The sequence below is a fragment of the Cervus elaphus genome, chromosome 29 (genome assembly GCF_910594005.1).
Source record: "Cervus elaphus chromosome 29, mCerEla1.1, whole genome shotgun sequence".
NCBI lineage: Eukaryota > Metazoa > Chordata > Mammalia > Artiodactyla > Cervidae > Cervus > Cervus elaphus.
Genome location: NC_057843.1, coordinates 25,459,901 through 25,486,945, shown reverse-complemented (window position 1 = coordinate 25,486,945; position 27,045 = coordinate 25,459,901). Strand labels below are relative to the sequence as shown.

Here is a 27,045-nt window from a genome sequence, read left to right as displayed (position 1 = left end):
AAATAAAGTAGGGAGAAGGTTAACTACAAAGGGAACTTCATGGAGTGATGGAAATAATCTTGATTGTCATGATGTTTAGGCAACTGTATTATTTGTCTAAACTCATAGAACTGTATACCTAAAATGGATGAATTTTACTGTATACAAATTACACCTCAATAAACCTGATGTTTAAAAAACACAAATGCATTTTGTAGCTGCAGATTTCATGCCCTCAATTAATGGGAAAAATATTTGTCATGTACCTTAATAAGCAAAATCAGAAAAGATCTTACTTCATTTTTAATGAAAATGGATATGTTAATACTTAATTGCATGAAAATGATATCACTTTTTAATTCTAAGAAGACAGATTCATACATATATTCATTCATACATAGATACATGTATACATGCATATGGTAAAGAGTTTCCTGTGACCTGGATTAAAATAAGTCAGTGTCCCGTTAATATTCCTTACCAGAGTCTCTCTGTGTTGCTCTCATGCATGCCCTCTGGGATGATTCATTCTTTGATAATAGTTGGAGAATGGAAGAGGCAGTAACAATTGAATGAAAGTTGTTATCTCTCCCACTGCCCACTCTATCTGGATTCAGAATGGTTTTACATAGACCCAAATATTCTGTTCCTAAAGCCATGCTTTGTCTTTACAGAAAATTGCATAAAACAAAGGAAGACAGGAACTCTACTGTGGGTTGATAAGGCCTTAATTAAAGGAGGCTCCTCTGAAACAAATATTTTGAATCATTGTTTTGTTCAGTGCCCCTAGTTTTGGGATACTAGGCCAGTGTAAGTTTCAGGTACTTTTGAAAACCAAAAACATGTTTTCAAATTGGAGACTGGGATAGAAAGCCATCAGAACACTACAACTGCATGTGCAATGTCCCACAGTTTCAATTTTAGGGAAAAAATCTATATAGAAGTTAAGAATGTGGAGAGTCCTCCCCTTGAAACAATCATGTTTGTGTATTCCTCGGAAAGGCTTTGGGTGCCCTCATGCATACCTCAGTATGAAGATCATAGTAGTGCATCAGTTTTTATGGCAAGAGAATCTGCTCTCATTTTATATATATATATTTTGTCTGCTCTCATTTATATATATATAAAATTTTAACCTAGCTCACCATCAGTTTAGAGATGGTTTTATGTCTGTAATTTCCTATTTGATTTTATACCTGTAAGATCAAATACTATTTAAATGAGGCTCTTCATGTGTACCTACATTATGGTGATATGAATGGGTAGGAAAGAGGACTTATGTTACTGAAATCATTATTTGAGCAACTTTAAGAAAAGCTTATTGCCACTTACATAAGTAATAACTTAAAATTCATATGACTCAAACAGCTCTTGTGTAAATATATTTGTTTATCTTGCTACCCCAGAAATGAAATCTTATAATTTTCAGCTCCATGTGGTATTAATTTACTGTATCTGAACTTTTCATTTTATTGCATGTAATTCTCCTTCAAGTCTGAAGAGGCTGGAGGCCAAAGATTTGATGTAAATGTCTCAAATATGCCCTAGATGTATGCACCTTTCACTGTTTTCACTCCGTCAACTCAGGCTCACGCTTCATGCTTCCAGTTCAAGAATCTAGAGAACAGAGTTCTAATTCAGTCTTCTCTCTCATTATTTCTGGTTCTGGTTTTCCTACTAGTTTGTAGACTATTTCCCATTTTTTAAAAAAACAGAGTCAGAACAAAAGAGAATTTAAGATTTCATTGTGTTTTCATAAAATAATTGATTTATATTAAAAAAATGAAATGATTACTGGTGAGCAAATAAGAAAAAGCAATGGCAAATTTATGCAAAATCAACCACATTGGCTTTAAAGATACCTATGAGTTTTTTTGGACCTCATAAGCTTTCTACCTTTTAGTATTGTTTCAAACATGGACATAAGAACGAAGTAGAATTTTGTGTTTTACCTGTTTCAGTGATGCTGCCATTTTTCTGTTTATATAACTCATAGGAGTGTGTGTGTGTATGTGTGTTATCTCTATGCCTGATTAATTAGGATTTTTATTAATCACTGCTTATGGATCTGTGAAATTTATACTATATTGAAAACTGTTTAATCCATCAAGTTAAAATGACTGTTCTTTGCAAAGTAAGCTTTAGGTATGAGAAATTTAATATGGAACCTGATAGCCTCCTACTTATAACATTATGATTTCTTTCAGTGTTTTACTGCTTGCTTATAAAAACATTTTTTGTTAAAACAGAATAGTGCATTCATAGTCACGATTGTATACAGGTACAAGTTGTTCACTTTTCTCAAACATTTGGAAGAAATACAAACAAAAACCATATGTTTTAAATATTCCACAGAATACCTTTCTCCCATTTGTTCCTATGTTGCAAACTTTTTTTAAGCTGGTACTATTCCTGTGACATACCACTAACTCTCCAGTTTTACGACAAGTATCCCTATATATATTCATAAATGCATTTTTCACTTAAATGTGATTTTTAAAACTAAACATTAAACTCCCAATTTAAGAAAAATCTATAGAGCAGTCATACATACAGGTCTCCAAGTCTCTTCAGCAGCTTATAAGATGCTAGGCAAATCTGAACAGGCATCTAGTCTACTCTCCTTCTTCAGACAAAGTGTTCTTCAGCTGATCCAAGCAGATGAGAATATAATTGATTTTTTAAAACCATGATTTTTAAGCATTTTTAGGCATGAACACAATCTAATAAAAGTTACAAATCCTCTTTCCAGGGGGAAAAAAAAATGTACATGTGCATACGTATACCCACAGCATTTTACGTTGAACTTGGCAAGGATCACCAAACCCATCCATGTGAAAGGGGTCAAAATAGTCTCTATTTTAAAGAAAGAGACCCAACATTCTTGCTAGGTAACTCACTCTGTTTTGGATAGTTTATAATCCAAAAATTCTTATCTCTAACTAAAAGCCCTCCCATTTCAACTTGTTCTCTTCATAAAGGTCATAAAGAACAATTAGTCACCATTACCTTTCATATTCTTGAAGGCCATATTAAGCCTTGGATATGTCTTCACCAAGATAAATAATCTTAGCTAAGCAATTCCAGTTTGGCTATACCTTTTCTCAGAGGCCTCATTATTCAATTCTTAATCATCTTTGTTGACTTCCTCTGAATAGTCTTCAAATTTTCCATACTCCCCTGAGATTACTGAGCCTATACCTATTCTCAGACTGTGGTGAAGATCAGCCTGAGAGGCCTTCGTGCTTAACAAACCCACTGTCCTGAGTTTGGTGGGTACATGCTTTTCCTGCCATGTTGGAAATCCCACCTTAACAAGTTGCTGCGAATTTCATCCGTGATACTTTTGATTGCTCAGTCGGCTAGATTTCCCTTTGGGGATACATGATAACTCTTCATCAGGCAAGCTGCACTGTTCAGGCGTGCCATTTCCAGAACTCCAGGGGTATCATTAACAGTTTGTGCAGTGGTAAGTGGAGGCCCTTCCCTTAGTACTAATGGATTCATTTAAAATAAGCATCTCTGAACAACTTTTACTACCTAGATTTCTTTTCTTCAGTTAATACATCTCTGTTTCACTTTCTTTTCCATTCAAAAGATTTTTAAAATAATGGCTTACTAAATATCAGTGCTTACACCTACTTGCTTTAATCTCCCTGGAAACTCTTCGCTACCTCCTTGTTCATTGAGACATTGGTTCAAAGGTCAGTCAGTGATCAGTGAAATTCTGAAGTTCTGCACCCCAACTTCACCATGAGGTCACTTCTGCTTTTTCTTTATCATAGCAATTATCACTATCTGAAATTATCCTGTTCCTTTATTTGCTTAATATTTTTTCATACCTATCCCCCTGACTAGAGTAGGCACTGTAAAATCATGCATCTTATTTGCCTGTCTCATTCATCCTGTAGTATCTGAAACAGTCCCTGACATACCCTGCACCTCCAGTAAACATGTATTTTGGGTGGTTTTCAATATAAACTGTCTCATCCCCTATTTGTCACACTTCACAGTCTTTAAATGCCATGTCCTTATGAAAAATCTTTATTTTTCCACATACTTTATGTACATAATTACTTATTATTTTAGAGTGCTGTGGCCATCCAGTTATTGAGCTCACTTTGAGGTTTTACTTTTTTAAAAAACAGCAAAAAATGTTTTGATAAAAGGAGGTGGGAATACTGCCTCATTACTTAAAATCAGATTACATGAAAACAAATTCTGATAGACATACACCTAGAAGAAAAGAGGACTTTCTAGATGAGGCATCTCCACTGCTGGAATACCCCTCCCCGCCCACCAGAAGCTGCTAGGGGTTCTGAGGAATCCCTTAGACAGAAATAGAGAGTGCCAAAGGAGGAAGAGGAGTGGGAGAAAGCTATAGTGCCTCTCCTTTTCCTCAGGACGAAGAACAAATTCCCATTTTCACTTTTCTGTGTGAATGTTATGCTTCCATCAAGTTGTTTTAAAAAATCCTTTGGCTGACCTAATCCCTGTTTTAATTACAGGCACAATTACACTTAGGCATAAGCAACATCCACCATCGACCAGAGCCAAAAGAGGGGATGTGCCTGTGTGTCCAGTCAGATCCTTTAGGTGGAAGACGTTGGTCTGTGACCTTGGCTTCTAGTGTTTAAAATCAGTGGGTCAGTTGGGTGCTTCTTTCCTCTGAGGAGAGAAATCCTTCTATGCAAACCCTGCCTCTTTTCCATGATTGCCAATGATGCCCATGAGATCTTCAGGATTTCCTAGAAGTAATTATATAGAGTATGAAGGGACTTCAAAAGGCTGTTTCCATTTCCATAGTTTTCAAACTACTTTCAATGTTTCCTACTGGAAGAAATACACTGTACATGGTCACCTAGTATGCATATGCCTACACTGAAACCTGCACGCACACACACACACACACACCCACCCCTCTGAAATTAAAGTTTCACCAAATAATGCTTACTCTCAGTACAGGAGATGTACTTAATATTTTCTATTCTACTTTGACCTACTTCTTTTTTGCCTTTTATTTTTATTTTTTTGCCTTTTATTTTTAATGCTGGTTGTTACACACTAAATTGATTTCATGACTTACTAGTGTGTTACTACCTCCAGCTGAAAACCCATGCTTTCACCATTCTGCAGTAAGGGCAAACATGAAATCTGATCACCGTACATAGTTTGGCCTTAACCTTTCATGACATTTGGTGTCTTCTTTTCCTGGGGCATCAATTCCCGAACTCAATGATGGTTCACGTTAGGCTCTCCTCAGCTTATTTCAGATTTCCAGAGCATCCTTAAAAGAGAAAGACTTTATCAAGGCTTAATATCTTATGAACAAGACTTGAGCCAGAATATGCTGAAGCAGTCTTCATTCAATGACAATGGAAATTCTGAGTGAATTACAAAGACGCTGCTTCCTCATGGGTGTTTTTTGTTTGTTCTTCTTTAATCCAGAGTCATAAAATTTTAGAGCTGGAAGAGACTTTAGCAAATCTAGTCCAATCCTTTGATTTTAGGACTAAAACTTTTCCCATGCCCATTCTGAGGAGCTCAGAGCATGAGTCTCATTCCCTTATCAACAATATTTTTAAAAAACAGTTATTTACTGCCATGAGCAGATATATTTTAAGCAAATAGACTTTTTATGTTTTAAGAAAACAAAGGACTAAATTTTGGGGGTATTATAGAAATATTAGAAATAATCACAGAACTGTAGAGGCCATACTGTCACATTCTTGAGACAGTAATCTTCTGGGCCTGGATTTTCTGTTATTTAGACCTTCAACAAATATTATTTAAGAATGTAGTAGCTGAACTCAAGCAGCTTATATTATCATGAAATATAAAATGCTTGTTTTCTACACTACAAATTATGTTATCCAAGAATTCAGACATCATAAATAATATATCCTTTGTACTTCTTTGATCAGACTTTATTAGTTTTTTATTGGACATATTTGCTCTACTACTCTGGATCCTTGTTTCTTGGCATGGACTTACACCTTTTGACTTTACGTCCTCTGTTGCACTTTGGATCCTACCTCGCTAGCTATTTTATTCATTGATTCAATAAATATGTATTGACTACCTTAGATATGTCAAGCATATTCTAGACACTGAAGTTGCAGAAGTCAATAGGAAAAACCAAGTCTTTGCACTTAGAGAATTTACATACCGGGGGTGGGGGGCCCATGATGAGTAGAGAAATCCCCCCTCACCCCCCATATCTGACTTAATTCATCAGACTCTTTAGGGAAGTATTGAATGGCATCAAAATTTTTAAAAAATTCCCAGATCTCCAACAGAACTAAGGAGACGAATATTTAAGAAGTTGAGTTCATTAGGTTATCCAAAAAGTTGTGAGCTCTTTAGCCCACGTGGCTGAGTGTTTTGAAGAGCAATCCCTGCATATGAGTCTCTCTGTTTGATTTTAACCCCTACAGGAATGATATTATTAACCAACAGTAATTGACAAAGAAACAAAAGGATGGAAGAGAGTGCCAGAAGGAATGTGGGAGGATATCAGGCTGTAGGGGAAGAACACATTCTGAAAATGGAAAAGCAAGCAAGTATCATATTCTAGCTTTGCCAAGAATATTTTTGGAGTCATGACTAGACATACTAACGAGGAAAGCTACTAAACCTCCCAACTCTGATAGAGTTGGATCTAGCAGAAGTGGGGAAACTGCTGGCCCTCTCCTTCTAGAATCGCATTGTTTTGATGTTCTGACTCAAGTCTTGAGCATGACATTTCATGATTGACTAAGCCATGGAGCAACCACACCCTATTCTTGGCAAAAGTATACATCATATTACATTACAAGGATAGCACAATGGAAAGTTTTAAAAATAATCAATAAACACCGTATCTTATTTGTAAATCTTGTCAAGATTTTCAAGGACTTGCCTAGCTCCCTGACGAAACCTCTTTTTGTTTGGGGAATAAGATGCGGCACGCAGAGTTACTGCTTCAAAAATAAGCTCCTTTTCAGTTTTAACTTCTTCAGCCCTAACCAAGGGGGGACTCTCCTATTTAGCGGTAAAAGTAGATCCAGGTTTTACGGCTGGAGAGAGTCCAGGGCAAAGTGAAGCAGACGGTTGTGAAGAATTATTTATGGCAGATTTTGTGATGCCTGTGTCGTACTTTGATTTAATAGGGGGGGAAATGAAATCTGAAGCAGAGTGAATTCAATTTCCAAATTTTACTAGGTGTACATGCCAGTTTTACACCAGGGTACTATCGCTACCCCCAGCTTCTCTTCATGGCTTTCATTCTTTGCAGAAGTAAACTCTTCCTTAAAAAGACCTGTGAAAATACTGCATTGAATCATCCACAAAAGTCTTCAGAATAACACTTTGAAATCTTGACAGGGAACCTATTCAGCTATAAGACACATGGTAGGTTACATCCTTATCATGATAAACAAACTCACATTTCAGTGGAAATTACCCTCCAAAAGGAGAAATAAATACAGAGTCCTAAAGTTAATGGCAACACAGATCACTTTTGCCAGTTGTTCCTAAAAACTTGGTATTGGCCCATGAGTGGTAATATTGGCCATTTAAAGATTTCAAACATTGTCATTTTGCAATGAGAATGAAATACTTGTTTTCACTCTAATTTTTAGGAAGTATGACTTTTAAAATATTTTATTTTCCTGTATTTTCCAAAAAATGGCATAACAAGCAAACTAAATGTTTTTGATAAGAAAGATAATACATGAATGTGCAGGTTTTAATAAGTAGTGGTATCAAATTTTGTTAACTGTAAGATTTTAACCTATATTAAAATATATTATTATTGATAAAAATAATTTTCTCTTTAATTTGGAGAACAAATTATGTCATTTTGGATCTTATCACTCAGTCAGTGTGTGCTCAGTTGTGTCCGACTCTTTGTGACCCCCCTGGACTGTAGCCTGCCAGGCTCCTCTGTCCCTGGGATTCTCCAGGCAAGAATACTGGAGAGGGTTCCCATGTCCTCCTCCAGGGGATCTTCCCAATCCAGGGATCAAATTCATCTCTTGTTTCTCCTGCATTGACAGGCAGATTCTTTTCCACTGTGCCACCTGGGAAGTCTTGGTTCTTATACCATTACTATAGATGTGTTTAGTGTATCATTTTTGTTTATATGTAAGGGCATCCCTGGTGGCTCAGAGGGTGAAGAATCTGCCTGCAATGCAGGACACTTGAGTTCGATTCCTGGATTGGGACAACCTCCTGGAGAAGGAAATGGCAATTCACTCCAGTATTCTTGCCTGGAGAATTCCATGGACAGAGGAGCCTAAAGAGCTGCAGTCCATGGGGTTGCAAAGAGTCAGACACGACTGAATGACTAACACACACACCCAAGGTAGATGTAGATTAATTTCCCTTGCATTTTTATTAATCTACCAAACAACTATAATTATTAAACTGGTGTCCTAGAACAAAACTTAAAGAAGAAATTGCATTTATTTGCAAAACAATGAGCTGTTTATCTTAACCTGTCAAACACAGATCTCAGGCTTGAGAGGAGAGAGAAATAGAACAAGATGCTGGAACACAAGAATAGTCTTTTAAAATATATATATATATATATATATTTAATTGGGTACAGATACTTTACAATGTGTTAGTTTTTACTATACAGCAAAGTGAATCAGTTGTATGTCTAAACATACCCCTCTCTGGACTTCCTTCCCCACCACCATCCCACCTATCTGGGTTACCACAGAGCTCTGAGCTGAGCTCCCTGCAGGTTCCCATTTGTGGTATATTTTACGTATGGTAGTATATATACTTCAAGCCTAGTCTCCCAATTCATCACAGTCCCCCTTACCCCTCCTCATGTCCATGTGTCCATTCTCTACATCTGCGTCTCTATTCTTGCCCTGCAAATAGTTCACCTGTACCATTTTTCTAAATTCCACATATATGCATTAATATATGATATTTGTGTTTCTGTTTCTGACTGACTTCACTCCGTATGACAGACTCTGAGCTCATCCTTGTCTCTACAAATGACCCAGAATCATTGCTTTTTATGGCTGAGTAACATTCCATAGTCTTTACGTACCACATCTTTATCCCTTCATCTGTTGATGGACATTTAGGTTGCTTCCATGTCCTGGCTATTGTAAATAGTGATGCAGTGAATATTGGGATGCACATGTCGCTTTGAATTATGGTTTTGTTGAATACATTTATTTATTCAACAAGTACTTATTGAACTCTTATTATGTGCTAGACCCTGTACTAGATACTAGGATATGGTGGTTAACAAAACCAGCAAGTTTCCTGCCCTTATGGGACTTACAGTCTAATAAGGAAGAGAAAGACATTCAAATTGTAATCACACAAATGAATATAACTACAAATAAATAACTGTGAACTATGATAGATGCTGTGTAAGAAGCAAGAAGAGACAATTTAGATGGCCAGATATAGGAAGGCCGCTCTGTGGAACTTTTAAGATGAAAATGAGGCATTCAAGAAGCAGCAGGAAGAGTGCCCTGGGAGCCCAACCTCATTTACATTCAAACTGAGAGAACCAAATCTAAGCAATGTGAACACTTAGACCACAGACTACTTCCCTAATATTTGCTTTCCTTTATAGTGAAGGTGACATTTTGAAATAGCTTTGTAAAGCTTGTGCTTGCTTTGTTTTTTGAACTCATAGGAAACTTAATCATCAGGCATGGTTTACCATAACCATTATCACATTGAGTTCCAGTTATCTGGTACAAGGCTTCCCTGGTGGCTCAGTGGTAAAGAATCTGCCAGCAATGCTGGAGACCTTGGTTCGATCCCTGAGTCAGGAAGATCTCCTGGAGGAGGACATGGCAGCGCACTCCAATATTCTTGCCTGGAGAATTCCATGGACAGAGGAGCCTGGTGGGCTACAGTTCATGGGGTTGCAAAGAGTTGGACATGACATAACAACATTATTTGGCACGAGGATTTGGTATTTACATCAGAGCTTTAATTGGGATTGGTTTCACACAGGTAAATTACTTTTTATATTCCTTTTTCTCTTCTTTAAAAATTTTTATTGTAGTAAATATATATTGCCTAAAATTCACCATTTTAGCCACTTTAAAAGCATCGTCCTATAGCATTTGTTGTTTGTTGTTGTTTAGTCGTGTCCCACTCTTCTGCAACCCTATGGACTGTAGCCCACCAGGCTCTTCTGTCCGTGGGATTTCCCAGGCAAGAATACTGAAGTGATTGCCATTTCCTTCTAGAGGGGATCTTCCTGACTCAGTGATTGAACCTGCCTCTCCTGCATTACAGGCAAATGCTTTACTACTGAACCACCAAGGAAGCCCTCCTGTAGCGTTAAGTACATTCAAATTATTATGCAATTGTTACCACCGTTCATCTCCAGAAATGTTTTAATTTTCTGCAACTGAAACTCTATACCGTCATACAATATTAATTTCTCCACTTCATCCACCACCTCCCTCCTCCCAGCAACCACCATTCAACTTTATGAATTTGACCGCTCTATGTACCTCATACAAGTGGAATCATACATGTTCTCAACGTTTATCCTTTTTGTAGCTTGTGTCAAATTTCCTTCATTTTTATGGCTGCATAATATTTCATTGTATGTAGATAGTATGTATGTATGTAGATGCGGTGGAAAGAATATTTCATTTATCCATTTATCCTGGGTTGCTTCTACCTCTTAACCTATTGTGAATAAGACTGCTATGAACATAGGTGTGTGTATAAATGTTTGAGTCTCTGTGTTCACTTCTTTTGGGTACATATCTAGAAACAGAATTGCTGAGTCTTATAGTAATTCTGTATTTACTTTTTTGAGGAATCAAACTTGTGCCTTTTGAATTCATACATTCAGCAAATATTTTTCTGACTCTTCCTGTGTGCCAAGTAGCCATACTGAAGTTGGGAATGAACTATGATGACACAGACATTGCCTTCAAGGCTTACAGTCTAATGTTTGAGTAATTTTTTGTTCTTTCTTTTGATGGTGATGATGATTTTCAGTTGACTCATTGACTCTCTCCTGGTCTTCTTGAACTGGTAATATATTTGTACAATGTATAGCAAGAGTACCCTCGTGACTCCAAGTTTCACTAACTTGAGGCTCTGAGCAAGTGAGTCAACCTTAGCCAGATGGAAACAGTACATCACCCAGTAAATCAGGTGATTCGGAACCTAGCCAACAATTCCCCTATATACATTATGTGTAATAAGTAGCTTGAAAAGAAAATCAGTTCAGCTAAATCCAAAATTTGATTAATAGAACCTGCACAAATGAAATTGTAGTACTGTTTCATTTATTCTACTAAGGTATTAAATTTGATTTGGGGAAACTATTTTTTCCATTGAATGGCATTATACTCATGGAAGTAACATATAAGAAAGAATAATCCAGTTTGAGGAAGTTTCTTTATACAACTTTAAAGTTTCTCTAAATAACAAAGATAACAAAAGTTAGACTTTAGCAAAGGTAGGAGAGGCTTGAAAGCCTAAAAGCTCATGTCAGTAACAAAAATGAGTTTATTCACCTTAAGGGTAAGGAAAACAGTGTTTTTATCAGCACAAAATCACTCTTATTCTACCATCTCCTTCAGAGTGCTGCATAGCCAGCTTCCATTTTAAAATTACAGAGTTTTATTTCGTGTGTTTATGCCCAATCTTCTTCTAAACACATTGAAAAGTTGTTTAGAGTAAAATTGCAGTGCAAAGAGAAAAAAAAAAAAAACCACTTACATAAAATATTAAAAAGTAGGAAAATCAAGGAAAAAAGAGTCAGGGGGTTTAAAAAAAAATAAGTGGAGGAAAGATTTAGCCCCTAAGCTCAAATTTTTATTTTGAGCTTCCTAGTAGCTAAAGCAAAGATGGAAACTCAGGGAGTTATATAACTCTCGTAATCTAAAAAAAAAACCTACCAGCCTGTCAAAGACATGCTTTTTGTATTTGACCATTATGTGCTGAGAATTTGCCATAGGAATTCTTATATAATTGAGCTACAAAAGCAAAATTGTCCTAGATAAGTTTACAAGATCTCAAGAGCATTTCGCATACACACATTTCTATGTTGACCATTTTTCAAAGCCAGGGGCATAATGCTTATTCAGAGATCTATTAAGGCAGTTCTGCAAGAGGCCAGTATGAAATGGACCAGGCTTGTAGATTTCTGATGGTCTAAGCTGACAGAGGACTATATAGCTTGGCCTATATTTATTTGATAGTTTTGTATAGTCCTGCAACCCATAAATTATGTAAGAACATACAGGTTGGATTAAACACATTCTCTCATAGAAGTTTGGAGGTAGGCAGTCCAGGAGCATTGTAATCTTGCAGAGTATCAGGCAGCCAGGGCCTTTTCTCATGTTTATCATATCCACTCCAAGGTTATCTTAGTCCAAGATGGCTGCTCCAGCCTTCACATCGTCATTCCAACCACAAAAAGGAGGAAAGAGTGAAGCAGGAAATGCTCTTTTCTTTAAGGACATTACTTGGAATTGTACCCATGACTTCCACCTCCATCTCTTTAATGAGAATGTTGTCACGGTCCCAGAGAGCTGCAAGAGAGGCTCAGAAATGCCACTTTTCTGGGTGATGATGTATGTTCATTATCAAAGCAGAAAAGAGAATGGCAGATATTAGGAGACAGGTGATATTTCTGCCACAGATAGGTTATTTAAAATATCCTTTCCCAAAAATAAAATAAAATAAAATAAAATATCCTTTCCCTTTAAATGCAGGATAGTGTGCTCGCTTCGGCAGCACATATACTAAAATTGGAACGATACAGAGAAGACTAGCATGGCCCCTGCGCAAGGATGACACGCAAATTCGTGAAGCGTTCCATATTTTTAAAAAAAATAAATAAATAAATAAATGCAGGATAGTTTAAAAGCCAAGCTGACAAGAACAGAAAGTAAATGCGTAGGATTACCATAACTATTCTGCTTGCAAAGGCATTCTATTTATGATGCTACTGACAAGAGCTTTTCTATCTCAGTACAAGTGATAGAAAGTGGCGGGGCAAAGAAGAAGTGGGCAAGGGGACAAAGGAAAGACATATAATAAAATACCAAAACAAAAAACTTAAGACTGTGTGACCATTTTGACTAGAATATACCTCTCTAGGATAGAGGCTTCCCAGGTGGTGCAGTGGTAAAGAATCCGCCTGTGGATGCAGGAGACCCAGGTTCCATCCCTGGGTTGGGAAGATCCCCTGGAGTAGGAAATGGTAACCCATGCCAGTGTTCTTGCCTAGAAAATCCCATGGACGGAGGAGCCTAGCGGGCTACGTTCCATGTGGTCAGTCAGTCAGTCAGTTTAGTCACTCAGTAGTGTCCGACTCTTTGCGACCCCATGAATCGCAGCACGCCAGGCCTCCCTGTCCATCACAAACTCCTGGAGTTTACTCAGACTCATGCCCATCGAGTCGGTGATGCCATTAGACCATGACAAAACCTCCCGGTCATGTGCCTTGGACCTCATTGCCTCTTCGCACATCCGAAATGTGCCCCCCTTGCTATTCCTCCTCAGAGTGCTCTCAGGTGACATGTAGCAATGCTCTTGGTGGCATTAAATGCAAGAAACCTCCAGGCTAGAACTTGTGTCCCTTCCAGATGCTTCCAGAGGCTTCCATGATTGGCTCCCACTCTACAGTCATATCTAAGGAGAGGGGTTTTCCCCTTTATCCTTAGAACCCTGACTACTAGTTTCTGTGCTGAGAAACTGATACTGGATTTTAACTTCTAGGAAATGCACATGTAAAAAAGATAAATCTGTGAAGTCTTTTACTTGTTTCTGCCAATCACACCTCTTATTTTTCCCTTAGGACACCTGCATTTTAGTCATATTTTTGTTGTTGGCTTATTTTCAATTCTATATATTGTTATCCTTTTTTATTTTCCTCTGGCCATGCTTACCAAGTTCCACATTCCAAAGAAAGGCCCACCACATTTTCAAGTAGGAAAGATAAAGCAAACCGTTTTAACTACAAACCTCATGTCCTTTTCAGAAACTTAGAAAATAAACTATTATATATTACTATTTTCAGTAAGAAGCTGATTTTTGGTATTTTACTTTGTCTTTGACATAGCATTTATCATATTTGTGATAAGAGATAATCTTTGTAACTTAACAGAGAAACTATTCATCTAGCTAGTGTTAGCAAATGTAACCAGCTTGTAACAGAAATAAAATTGAAGGCTACACAATGATCTATTTTAGAGGAAGATTTCTATGACTTTCCATGGTTTAATTGCTGTTCTGAAGTGCACATTTTATTTCAAATGTCATGTCATCTACATTTTCTCTTAATGTTTGGAGACTATATTTTCTTTTCTTTTGTAATTTTCTCTGCTTGCTTTTCTTCCTCTTGTTTTTATTTTTTCCTGCTATTTTATCTTTAAACAAAGCATAATGTTAATTAATGTCTGTATTAATTTTACAGATATTTACCTGATGCCTATTATGTACAAGGCTTTGTGGACGAGCTGACATTGTCTACACCTTTAGGAATAAAAAGGATTTTTAGGGAAGCAGAGGTAGGAAGAAGGAACTTCCAGGCAAAAGGGACAGGTTGAACAAATGTACAGAAGTGGGAGGATTTGCGGAATTGGAGTAAAGCAGGTATTTCAATTGGGCTGGAACATGAGTTTCTATTATCCTGGGACAGGAAGCAGATCAGGGAGGTCCTTGAATGCCATGCTGAGGAATTTGGCTTTTGCATTTTAATCCTGCTTTCTCTATATTGTCTATAAATCTGTTCACACCCCTTCACCTTATTGTCTGGCTCTGGGATAATTATTTTATCTGCAGAGGATGATGTCATGGAAATAGTACTGAACTAGGAATCAAGGACCTTGGATTTATATATTACACTTGGGTTTAATATGTGAATATTACAACCATAATTCAAATCTTGAAGATTAAACTGGTATCTCCTTTTGTTAAAAAGGCTACAAAAGTCATTTTGCTGCTAGAATTCTCTGTTTATCATGCCTTGCACACAGTAGGTCCTTAGTACATGTTTCGTTGAATCTAATTCAGTAACAAGTCTCTGAGATCCATGACGTGAACCCCAGCAATGTAGAGAAACCACCAGTTTAAAAGTGATCGACAATTCTATCCTCCCAATGCAGTTCAGTGCTCTTTTAACAGTTTGCTTGCTTGTGTGTTCATTTGTTTTTTCAGGGGGGAGAATGTCCTCAAATAGAATGATTTTATCCCGGAATTTTATTAGAATTTTCAAGCACACAGAATATTCAAAAGATATGTACAATGGACACTTATATACATAGCACTGAACATGGTAAAAATTTCTTGATTTCCTGTTTAGTACCAAGCTCTGAACCAGACTCTGCAAACCCCTCTCTCCACTGCCCACAAGAGCTTTGCAGTCTAGAGCTGTAGTCTCATCATTTACCAGCTCAGAATAAAAACCAAACAACAACAACAAAAAAGTGAGCTCAGGAACTTTTAGCAGTTTATTTCCTTAGAGTGCTTCTGAAGGAACTAGGACAGCTGGGACTGTCTGGTTCAAAAATCTGGGTTCTTTCCCCTCCACCAAGCAGCCACTAGAATTCTCTGCTACTGGCCAGGACCACAGGTTCCAGCCATGTCCCTGCAGTGTGAGAAGTCCTGAATTAAGTCTTGTAGAGATGTAAGCAGAGACCTGCTAGTGCTTCAGGAAGCTAGAGATGAGTCAAATCAGATTTTAAATTTTGTTGCATTCCTTCCATTTGTAACATGCAGTGCTTGACATTTTGTAGGGAGAGATCACTGAGTATGAGATCTGAGACTATGGGACAGACAATTTTAAAAATATATCTTTCCCCTATAAGCAGCTTAAAATAGTGGATCAGAGTGAGTCAAGTCTGGGTCTCATGTGTTCCTGCTTTGTCTCCATTTACTAAGTTCTCATCACTTGCAAAGCCTTTTTTGCTTTGCATCCCTGAAAGTCTCCTTATATCTCAAAGTCTTTTTCAATTTCCATTTTTTTCTATTTGGATACTTACTCCTCACTGAGTCCTGAAACTGGTAATGATTCCTCCCTTCTCTGAACCCCTGTGGTCCTTTGTCTGCAAAAAGGCAGTGCTGTGTAGTGACTATAGACACAGATGACCTGGGTTCAGATCTTGAGTCTGGGAAATATAGTCTCTGAGTTTTAGGCCTCTGCGTTTCAAGAAGGCACTGGTTGATGAATTTTAATGGCTAATCTACCAGAAATAACATCCATATGAGGGTAATATGTACCTATTCATAGAGTTGTGAGGATTATATGAAATCATAAATAGAAAGTACTCGGCACATGCCTGGCACATGGGGGCTCTCAGTAAATGTAACTATTTTCATCATCAACTTCTCAGAAAATTATCTAAGGAAAAGTCAAACCACTTTAGCTATAACTCTAATTTTCCACCTACATATAGGTAACTGTGATGAATCCACTTATCACGAGGGGTCCCAGTTTCCTCATATATAAATTGAGTATAGAACTCATTCTCTACCTGATAAAATTTCTGTTCATATCACATTCAAGTCACATATGAAAGGTAATTTGAAAATGGTAGCAAATGCTCCAGTTGCTTGGATGTTAGATGGATATTAAGTGAATTGTACATATTTCTGCTCAAATCCCGTTCTGCCCTCTGAGACTAGCAATTGGCTTCTGGTAGCTTTATCTCATTTACTTTGATTTTAAAGAAATTCAAAGAATTCATTAGCAAATTGTGTGTAACTTGTCACACAAAATAAGCAATTTCAATATTTAACAGAGGATTATTTGACTTAATTTCAATAAACAGTCTTTAAAACAAGAAAAATAGAAACAATAGAGAAAAGCAACAGCATATACCTACATCACCAAATTGGACTGACCAACATCCAGACTTAAAAAGTACTAGGATTGTCCCTTGTTAACAGCAACTGGGAGTCCCAGTTGGGAAAAGATGCTGGGCAGTGTGTCCACCCCACAAGTGAGACTTCAAATTGCAGTTTTGGGGGCTCTCGCTTATGATCCCAGGCCATGAACTGACATCATCAGTTTGTGCACAAAAAACACAGCTCTGGGTTTATTTGTTATTTTTTTTAATGTTTATAATGTATGTTTCACCTTGTGAGTCACAGGTTTTTGTGACCTCCGGAGAAGGGGGGTGGGGCATTGGTCAGACCTCCAGGGGTTCAAGAATTTCAAGACCCACTCCTTTTCTTATCTAAGGTGCCACTTGCCTTGCTGTGCTTACAGACAGACGTGGAAGCCAGGCAGTGCCCAGGCAAATTAGAAGCAGGTCAGAGGCTCTCCTGTTTCTGAAGCCTGAACAAGACTTCCTCCATTTTAATTTCTATAACACATCCCCACTCTGTCTTTTTCTTCCCTTTAATCTTCAGATCTAGACAGGGGAATCAAACCACTTTGACACATGCCCATGAAGATAGTAAGACTTGGGCACTGCCATAACCACCTCCTTCAAGGGGAGCAATGAGGCTCTACAGAGCTCGCCATCACTTCCCACCCCTGAGTTCTTTCCAGAAGGTCCCCTGCCCTGTCTTGACAACAGTCACTGCAACTAGAGGGCCAATGGAGGAGGCCCAGCCTCAGGGAGAGACAGGTGGCTCCGGAGTGAGCACTGTAAGGCACTTTCCCCGGGGGGAGAAATTCCGAGAGTTGAGCTCACTCTTTCCTGCCATAAAGCACACTGAATGTTAACAGCTTGCTCCTGTCCAAGCTGGTGTTTTTTAAATTAAGTATTGTTAAATCCATACCATTTGGAATGATGCTTCAGACAGCTCTGACACTCTCTCTCTCTCTCTCTTGCTTCTGCTTTCATTTCACCTAATATATTGTGCAGGGGGCCCGTAAGCAGTATTACAGCAGCTGGGGCCCGCCGCCTCTGCTGCTGCAGCGGCTGCTGGTGCTCAGACGCTGGCAGATGGCTTTCATTTAGATACCTGGGGAGGAAAAAAGGAACGCAGCCAACGCCCTGCTCAGATGCCGTGAGAGGCTTTTCCCAGGCTGCTGCTAGTAGGGATCTAAGTTACCTGGGGTTTTATGTTATTTTCCCTCAGCACTGAGAAAGATTTTAGAAACGACAAAGATGAGAGACCAAGGAGCTGAAGACTAAAATAAGGTCCTCTCCACTGTCAGGTAATATATACCCACCATCAAACCTGAGTAGCCTGCCTTCACTGCAGATGTCCCTCTCCAGCCAGTAGGATACCACTGCTGACATCTGCACACACACACACACACACACACACACACGTATATATACATGCCGACATACAGTGCAGGAGACATAAGAGACATGAGTTTGATCCCTGGGTCAGGAAGATCCCCTGAAGGAAGACATGGCAAACCCACTTTGGTAGTCTTGCCTGAAGAATCCTATGGACTGAGGAGCCTGGCGGGTTCCGGTCCATAGGGTCGCAAAGAGTCGGACACAACTGAGGCGACTTAGCAAGCATGCAAGCATGCACACCTATATATTTACATATATGTATATGAAGTGGAAGTGATTTACAGTCAGAAAACCTTGCTCAAAAGCTAGTTCTAATGGGTGGAGCACAAGGTAAGTCACTTAAGTTTTCTGAGCCTCAATTTTCAAATATATAAAATGGGGTGAGTTCTTAATCAATTTTGTGAGGAGTCAAAAAGTCAAATGAGATTTTGAGTATAAAATCATTTTTTTAAACTTTGAAGATAGCACATAAACTTTATTAATTATCAGAATTGACCTCATCCCCCAAAACTAATCACCCTAACCCAACTTGATTTTGTTCTTTTTCTGAAATTATAGTTAGCTGGTTGTTTGTCCTGCAGGGTATAATGCTTGACTGTTTGTTTGCTTTTTCTATTTTCTCTGAGCAGCCACAGTGGGAAAGGAAATGTACTCACAAAGGGACCAGAATCATGATACTTTGTGGCAGGCATCCTCAGGGATTTCAACACATGACTGAGGGCTTAAATTAAAAATAATCATACTATTCAGTGACTTCATTGTGACCATCTTGCTGGACATTGACATGTTCATCAAAACTCTGAGGCAGAAATCTCTGACTTGAAATATCTAGCCAGCATTTATTTCTAAAGCACAAAGGAATCTAGACTGGCATACAAGTGGCTATTGACTATCCGTTGACCACGGCAATTTTTTAAATCTGTTCTTCTACAAATGGTATTTTATCATAATCATTCTTGCTACTCTTCCTTTTCCCACCACCTATTCTTCCCTTTCGATCTTCCTGATGAGTGATGTTTATGTGTAGAAAGGGAGGAAGTGGTATTAGATAGAATATTCCATTTTTTAGAATGAGCTGAATCTCTTTAAGGTGTGACACCGATAGAAAAAAACACCCATAGCAGAAAGCTCCAATGCATAAAGGAGAGATATATCACACAGCTTTATGAGTGAACGTTTATTTCAATCAAGCCATCTTTAATATGATCAGGATTTCAGATAATGCCAGTCAAGCATTTTTACATCTCCTTGTGAATACTCTTTAGCTTCTGAGCATTAGCTAGTTTTTGAGAGATTTGTAAAACTAATCTTTCTGAATGGGAAAAGCGTACTTCAAGAATAGACCTCTTTGTTGTGGACTCATACTATCCATTTTCTTAAGTGATGGATCCTTGTATGCCCTGACTTTCCTAATAGGTTGACACTGGGATGTTTTAAAGCTCTTCTGTCTTTCATTTATATTCCATATGAAATAAGGAATCTGAAGTTGAATAACCTGCTTTTCTCCACCTTTGTGAAGAGCAACACTACAGGTATGTATAGAAGACTGCCTGTATTCACATGCCTATTACAGCTTGATCAGATTTTCCCTATTTGTGTCTTTGATGCTTCTTGTCAGTATTTTTTTTTTTACTAATGAAAGGAAAGAACATCAATTCTAAAAGTCTTCTACCTCCACCACCTATATTTCTATCAGGGCTATCAAGAGATCTACACGGGAAGAACTTCCTGGTGACACACCTATGGAAATGTAAGGTCAAGTTTGCTATTTCATTCTTTCAAAAATGCAATGATTTCCTTAACAGATAAGGTGAAAGGAGTCCCTGTTTGACATCTGACACTTTTCTAAAACTGTAATAAAACCCCCCTCTATGAGAATTCAATCTTGCTTGTTGGTGGTTTCACCAGACCAGAAACTTCCTGACCTCCTCTTTGCTGTTGCTGGCCTGGCCCTGTCATCATTTCAGCAGTCGTCAGTACTTCCTCCAGGGCTGCAGTGGACAGGAAAGGTCACCTCCTTGTCCAATGCTCACATAACAGCAGAAGGAAGAGGAGCTGAAACGCCCTTCAGCCCTCTCTGCTACCTTATAGCGGCTCCGATAAAGGCCATGGATAAGGAAAAGGCTGAAACTGTTGCTTAAAAGTTTGGGAATTAATTGAGGATTTAATTCACCCTTTCTTTCTCTCCCCCTGCTAAAGCAGATGGTTGAGAGTTGGCACAGTGTCAAAACCAGGCTGTTTGTCAACCCGAATTTCAGCTCCACAACATCTCAGTCTTTGTTAAGGGCTTCCTTTTAAACAGGGGACCTAAATTTCCACTTGTGCCTTGAGCTTTAGTAAACCTGGGCTACTTTAAATTGTCACTTTACAAAGAGGTAACCTGCTTTTCTTCTTCTTCTTCTTCTTCTTCTTCACATCAAGTCCTGAGTACACAAAGTAACATGCCTCTGTCTAGGCTTAGTGAGGACCTTTCCAAATTTTATACAGTCTCCCTTTTCTAAGTCAAGGAGGGAAGTAAAGAGGAACTTTATGGAAGAGGCATAAAGCAGTTGTACAGAACACGTTTAAAGGGCACGTTAAGTCCGTTTCTGTCTGTGGTTCTTTCCCTTTATGGCATATGTTATATATTGACAGGGATTAAGTTTCTCTCCTGAATGGAACAATACAGAGTCACAGGGCGCTACTGTACTTTAGAAAGCCCAGGCACCCTCACAGGCAAACAGCAAATAGAAACAAGCGTATCTCACAGCCTCTCACAAAGGACTAACCAAGTTAGTTCAGAGCACCGGGCTCTGCTTCATCTTTCGCAAGTCCGCATCTTTTGCATTTCTGTCCTGGTTCTGCCGCGGGCTGCTCCGCGCCCCTTTCTTTTTCGCCCTTTCCCCTCCCTTCCTCGCTCGCACTGTTACACTTTCTCGGTCCCCTCGGCTTTGTTATTCAGCATGTCTGATTAGCAGGAGCCTGATTGGCTGGCTGCCTGCTCCGAGAGAGATTCCATTCAGCTTACCCCCCACCCATCCACCCACCCAGCCACCCCTTGGTCAGGAAATGTGAGCGGGTCTGATGGAAGCTGATAGGCAGGGCTGGATGTGAGCACCAGTCCTGGATGTGACAGCAAGCAGAGGAGCACTTTGCAGCTTATTCAGTGTCCGATTCGGATTCCGGCAAGAATCCAAGCATGGAATGCTGCCGTCGGGCAACTCCTGGCACACCGTTCCTCTTGCTGGCTTTCCTGCTCCTGGTAAATGCCTTTTCGTTTCAATACATCCTTAGTGGCCATTTAGTCTGGGGGCTGTTGGGGTGGTGTGGACGTGTGTGAGTGTGTTTCACTGTATCTTTCTCTTCAAACGCCAGGTAAAGTAATTTACATGGCTTAAAAAAAAAAAAAAAGTAAAAACTTTTTGCAGAAAGCTAACCCCAACTTCCCAAACAAAATAAAGTCTGCAAGACTCTGTGGGATTAGCTAGAGGTATATAGGATACTGAGACTTAAACTTTGGGATCTACTGCATGGAGTTTGTGTGCTGAGGGCTGTATAAATGGTGGTGTGCATGCTTGGAATTTAGGTAACAGACATCCTGAAATCCAACTCATTCAACTTATGGTGTTCCTGTAATTTGTTTGAAGGATGGGCTGTGAGGGGCTTTTCCCCCACTGCCTTTTAAGAGTCCTCCTTCCTCTGTGCACATGTTCTAGGGAACCAGGTAAAAGAGGGAATGAAAGCCTTTCTATAGCCAACCCAGATTATAGTTCATAATTATGGCAAGTCATCTATGGATACAAGTTAATGCTAGTATTTATGAATTGAGGATTATGGTCTTTGATCTCAGATCTTCTCTTGAAGAAGGAAATGCTGACTTTGGGTTCGGCTGCTTTCCACAGTCACAGTGATAAGATGCTCTGCTCTGGAACGTCAGTACACACTGCATTTTTGACTCGAAGTAAATGTTCCGTTGTGACTCATACTTGGTTTTATGGGCAGAAAATGAACCTTTACTGTCCAAAAAAAATCGACACTGAAAATATTAATAGCAATGCACATTTTTTTAAACCAGTGTTCTGGGCAGGCAGCTTTGTAAACCTCATCTGCAGGTTTGATTCCAAAATTTGCACACACCGAGTCCAAACAAACGTGATTGTAGCTCTCCCTGTCACATTTCTGGAGAGCCAGCCCTTCCTCAGAAGGTAACCAGGCAAGAAGGGAAAAGGGGGAAATTGTAACGCACCACACGTATAGGTCACATTGATTCATTGAAGATGAAGGAATGTTTGTTCTGATTAGACTCTGAAAAATTTGATCTGCACTGTAATTTTGAAGGAGGGAAGCAAGCTATTTAGCATAAATTTTAAAACTCCAGGAAGGCTCATCAGCTCATCAGACAGTGATTAAATATGTTAACATTCCGCTTCTTATTTGCATCATTATAGCCAAGAAGTCATAACGCTACGTTGCAAAAGCTGTAAATACGGAAATATATTTTCAAGTGCTCATAGAAATTTAAAGGCAAACTGAATTTTAAGCATGAATGGACTGTAAGTTTGGGGCTGTTCTAAGGAATATAAAAAGCAGAATGTTTAGGTGTGCTTTATGACTAGTGGGGCAAGCAATTTATGAAAGGTGTCTCATTTTTTCCATATGGGACGTGTTACTTATATACACACCATTAGTTTGCCTCGTCTTTCCTTCTTTGTGATTTTTTGAAAGCATGGGTTATTTTCCCATTTAATTACATCATGAAGCAAAATTACCAGTACACAGTACTTTTTTGATATCTTCGTATAGAAGTATGATCTCATTATACTTTGGAAAAACTTGCCCATTCAGGAATAGATTGTTTTCACTGCCCACTTGGTAAAGTGCAGTATATTTCTCTTTGATATTTTTAATATTCATATATGTGTTTGAGCATCTAATGACACTTATGTGGATAAAAAGGAGTGTTTGCTTATTTCAGATTTGAAACATAACACATCTTTGGTTTAAATTACAATAATTATACTGTGAGGATAGAAGGAAATAAAACCCAGGCTTGTTTTATGCCTATATTTAAATCAATTGGGATTCTGAAAGTTAGGCCAGAAAAGAAAGAACTGTCTGGTGAGTGCCAAGATATAACCCTGTACAGAGTAACAATGTTAGTAGTACCTGCCATATATTGTGTGTCTGAATGTGTCAAACACAAGGTCAGTTGTGTGAAAAGCATTGCAGTGAATTCTCACAGTAATCTTGCAAATAAGGCATTGTTAAACCCATTCTGCAGATAAGGAAGCAAGTTCATATTTGAACTCAAAGGGGAAATAATGGAGAGAAAATGACTTGTTTGGTTTGTACTATGGTCACAAAATGTTTAGTAGTGATGGAAGCAATGACATAGGTTGGTCTCTAGTCTTTATTGGAGGTCTTTTTGCTTCATCTTGGCCACTAAAGATGTGTGCAACATTATGGGCACTTGTCACACTTGCTCATTCACTGTCCCATGTAGCTTTGGAGCCAAAAGTAAGTTATTGGCCCATGATCAGTAGTTGAACCGGAAGTGTGACATTTTCAGCTCAACCTTCAGTCAGGATCTAGAAATGGAACTGGGTGGCTTATTTTTCTTATAATTGTTTGGTACATTTTAAGAGTCTGTCTAATCTTAGAATTAATTTAAGCACTTTTTTAAAGCTCACTTTTTACTTAATGGAAAATAGTCTGTTTGTTTAGTGGCAGAGCCCAGTTTCTACTTCAAAACACAATGAAGTCCCTGTGTCACTTATATCTATTTTTGGTTACCACCCACATTTGCATGCAAAGCTCATACATCATAGACTGCTATTTTACTCTGCACACAGTAGGACAGTAGTGCTGGGCAAGAGATTTTATTCTGACATTCAGGTCAAATTAAGCCACAAAACTCCACGTTCCCCATCTCCCCACCCTGTTCCCCTTTCTCCACTCCCTCCTTTGTCCCAATTGTTTAGCTCAAAAGGAATGTGGGGGGAAAGCATGACCGGCCATTGACATATGTGTCCATCCAAACTTGAAGTCAAATCTCTTCTTGTCAGAAAGGCATTTAATCAAATTTGCATTTGCTTTTTGTTTCTTTTAAGTGGTTTTAAGCTTTTTCGCCTGCTATTGTGGGAGTTGCAAGGGTAACACTCAGAATTATAATAAAGTACATGTGTTTTTCTGTTGAATTTCTTTTTTTTCTCTGTACTAATTTATACATGGAAACTAGTCAAACACAATAGCCCATTCCCTTCAGTCGGTCTGGCACTCTCCTCCACTATTATCTAAGTGGATCTATCTTGGATGGTGATAGCACCATTAGCTTGTGGAATGAATGTTAAGTCCCTTATTTATAGAAGACTGTGGCCTGCTCCAATAAAGTGTGTGTATGTGTGTGTGCATGCATGCACAAGCACCTTTCTATAACTATTTACATCTATTTCTTACTATGATGCCTACATTGTCCTTAAATCAAACTTAAGGATATTTCAGGTAACCTGGAGAATGTAACAAGGCATTTCTTTAAACATTATTTACTTCATGTTTTTGAGTCATTTCTTATCTAGACATAGTCAGCTTCATTTTTGTTTTCTCCTGTTTTAGCATTTCAGTCAGTTTCAGAACCACTTTCCAGTCTCCATTATTATTTTCATGTGAACCAGTTCTAGAGCTTCATATAAGTTGAGAGAAGTGTGTCCAACAGTAGTCACTAGTGAACTAAAAACGAATCCTTTTACTCCAGGCAAGGTTTTCCTTAAAAAACTGTGGATATTTTAAAGACGTTTGAAAGAGAGAGAATGAATAAATAAATGTATTTGTGCATTCATAGGAGTGTTAAATACTCTTTACCTATATGTTGATTCCTCTTTACATATGTATGTGGATAAAATGGAAAGCAAATCTCTAGCAGACCATGGGAGAGGCAATTACTCAAACTTAGGAGTGTACAGAGTTCATTCTTATATCTTTAAAACAAAATTAAAATCAAGGTATGTGTAGTTTTAATCAGTGAAATGTAGATAAACCCTGTTCTTGCTACTCATTTTTAAGCCCATTTTGTTGGCACATTTTGCACAGGATGTATGTTTGCATGGGACATGGTCTGCTAGTTTGGTTCTCCCCTTTATTATGGCTTAATCAAAATATAATTTTAAACTCTTTCGGAAAAAAATGCAGTATCCTGTGAATTTCTGCATGTCCTATAGTATCTACTAGAATATCTTGGATAGTACAGGCATCGTAACTGTTTGTGAACTAAATTCAGAGAGCAAAGGATGCAAAGAAACTCATACAATTCTAATTCTCAATATATTCAGGGTTTCCTAACTTCATATATGTTGCCCAGTTTCTTTGGTGAAGTGACAGCTCTGCTTTTAATTTGTCTATTTCAGGTTCCAGGTCTCACTGGAAATAAGTTTCATTCTGCCCTTCTCTCATTGTGCATGTTCTATTGTTTCTTGCGTTCTCCTGAGTAGAGTGACTCGGAAGTAACCTCTTCGTAGCTGGAGGACCATAGTGTTTTCTTGAGTGAGAGCATTCCTTAACTATAACCTACTGGTGAAGCATGTTGAGATAAACACAGGAAAATGTGTCTAACTCCAGTTTGAGAGTCTTGCTGTTTGCACTGATTTTCTTCATCTAGAGAGCGGGCTTCAAACTTTGTGTTTTCACCAGAATGAGACAAGTTCATGTCATCTTCTGTCAGCGTCATAAAAGCCACACCATGTGGTTGAATTTTGGCTTGATTGGCAGGACAAGCTCATGAGCGGCTTAGGACTATGCTTAGGCATAGCAGAGGTGATGTAAGTCCGAATGGATCTAATTGAAATAGGCCAGCGCAGCTGTGTGGGGAGCCTGCCTGTTAACTGGGTAAGCTGTTGCTATCAACCCCTTCTTTCCATGAGCTCAAAAATAAATGACTAAATCTCCCCAATTCCCAGACTTCAAGGTGAAAAACTACATCAAATAAAGCTTAACTGTTCTGGTTCCTTCTCCCAGGGACTTTGCTAACTGGGAGCACCCAGCATGTTGAGCAGTTTTCTGGCCATGTCAAGATGTCTCAATGGTAGTAGTCTGCAGCCAACAGTGACCTCTGGCTTTTTGTTCCTTGTATTTCCAGAAGCTCAGCATTTATAAATCAATTAGACTATTTTCCTATACTTGTTAAGAGTCTCTCTTCCAGTCATAGAAATATATCTTATCTCAGAAACCCCTATAATCTTCATTTGAAGAAAAACTATAATTTCTTTTTAAAGTTGAAGATTCCAGTGTTTCTCTCAAGTATTTTTTTTTTAATTGGAGGACGATCGCTTTATAATATTGTGCTGGTTTCTGCTATACAACAATGCGAATCAGCCATAAGTATGTGTGTGTGTATATGTGTGTGTGTGTGTGTGTGTGTATATAAATCGTCTCCCCCTTGAGCCTCCTCCCACACCCCCTCATCCCATTGCTCTAGAGAAATGTGAGCTAAGCTTCCTGCGATTTACAGCAGCTCCCCATTAGCTGTCTATTGTATACAGGGCGGTGTATCTATATCAGTGCTCCTCTCTCGATTCATCCCAGCCTCTATATTTTTTGTTTGACTACCCCACCCTAAATTCCATCAATGTATAGTCAGCATTTAGTAATTGCTTGTCAGAGGCATACGTAATTCATTGTATTCTCAATAGTATTTTAAAATGTAATTTCTTCTGGTCTTGTGCTTCCTTATATTTATTTCTGTCATTTGACTTCTTATATTGTACTTGTGTTTCCATCTCCATCAACAAACTTGTGGATGACAGCAGAAGTGACTTGTTCCTCCTACCTTTTTCAGAATACCTGGTCTCAGTAAATGTTGTTGAATGAGCGAGTAAATGGATGA

General features: G+C 38.5%; 1 protein-coding gene and 1 non-coding gene across 5 annotated transcripts in view; both read left to right on the top strand.

Annotated features, from left to right (window-relative positions):
- Window positions 1–27,045, top strand: part of ADAMTSL1 (ADAMTS like 1) — a 1,078,174-nt gene that overhangs the window by 546,645 nt on the left and 504,484 nt on the right. The window contains exon 1 of one of the 4 annotated variants that reach the window (XM_043891082.1): window positions 20,922–21,432. The exons of 2 other annotated variants lie outside the window; for them this stretch is intronic. In XM_043891082.1, coding sequence (XP_043747017.1) covers window positions 21,370–21,432 — 63 coding nt within the window. In that variant the 5' untranslated portion in view covers window positions 20,922–21,369. Of the gene's footprint in view, window positions 1–20,921; window positions 21,433–27,045 lie in introns of those variants that run through there. One more of the 4 variants, XM_043891081.1, reaches the window with a different exon arrangement.
- LOC122686400 lies at window positions 12,702–12,808 on the top strand. The gene has a single exon (XR_006338759.1). It is a non-coding gene; the product is annotated as a U6 spliceosomal RNA (small nuclear RNA).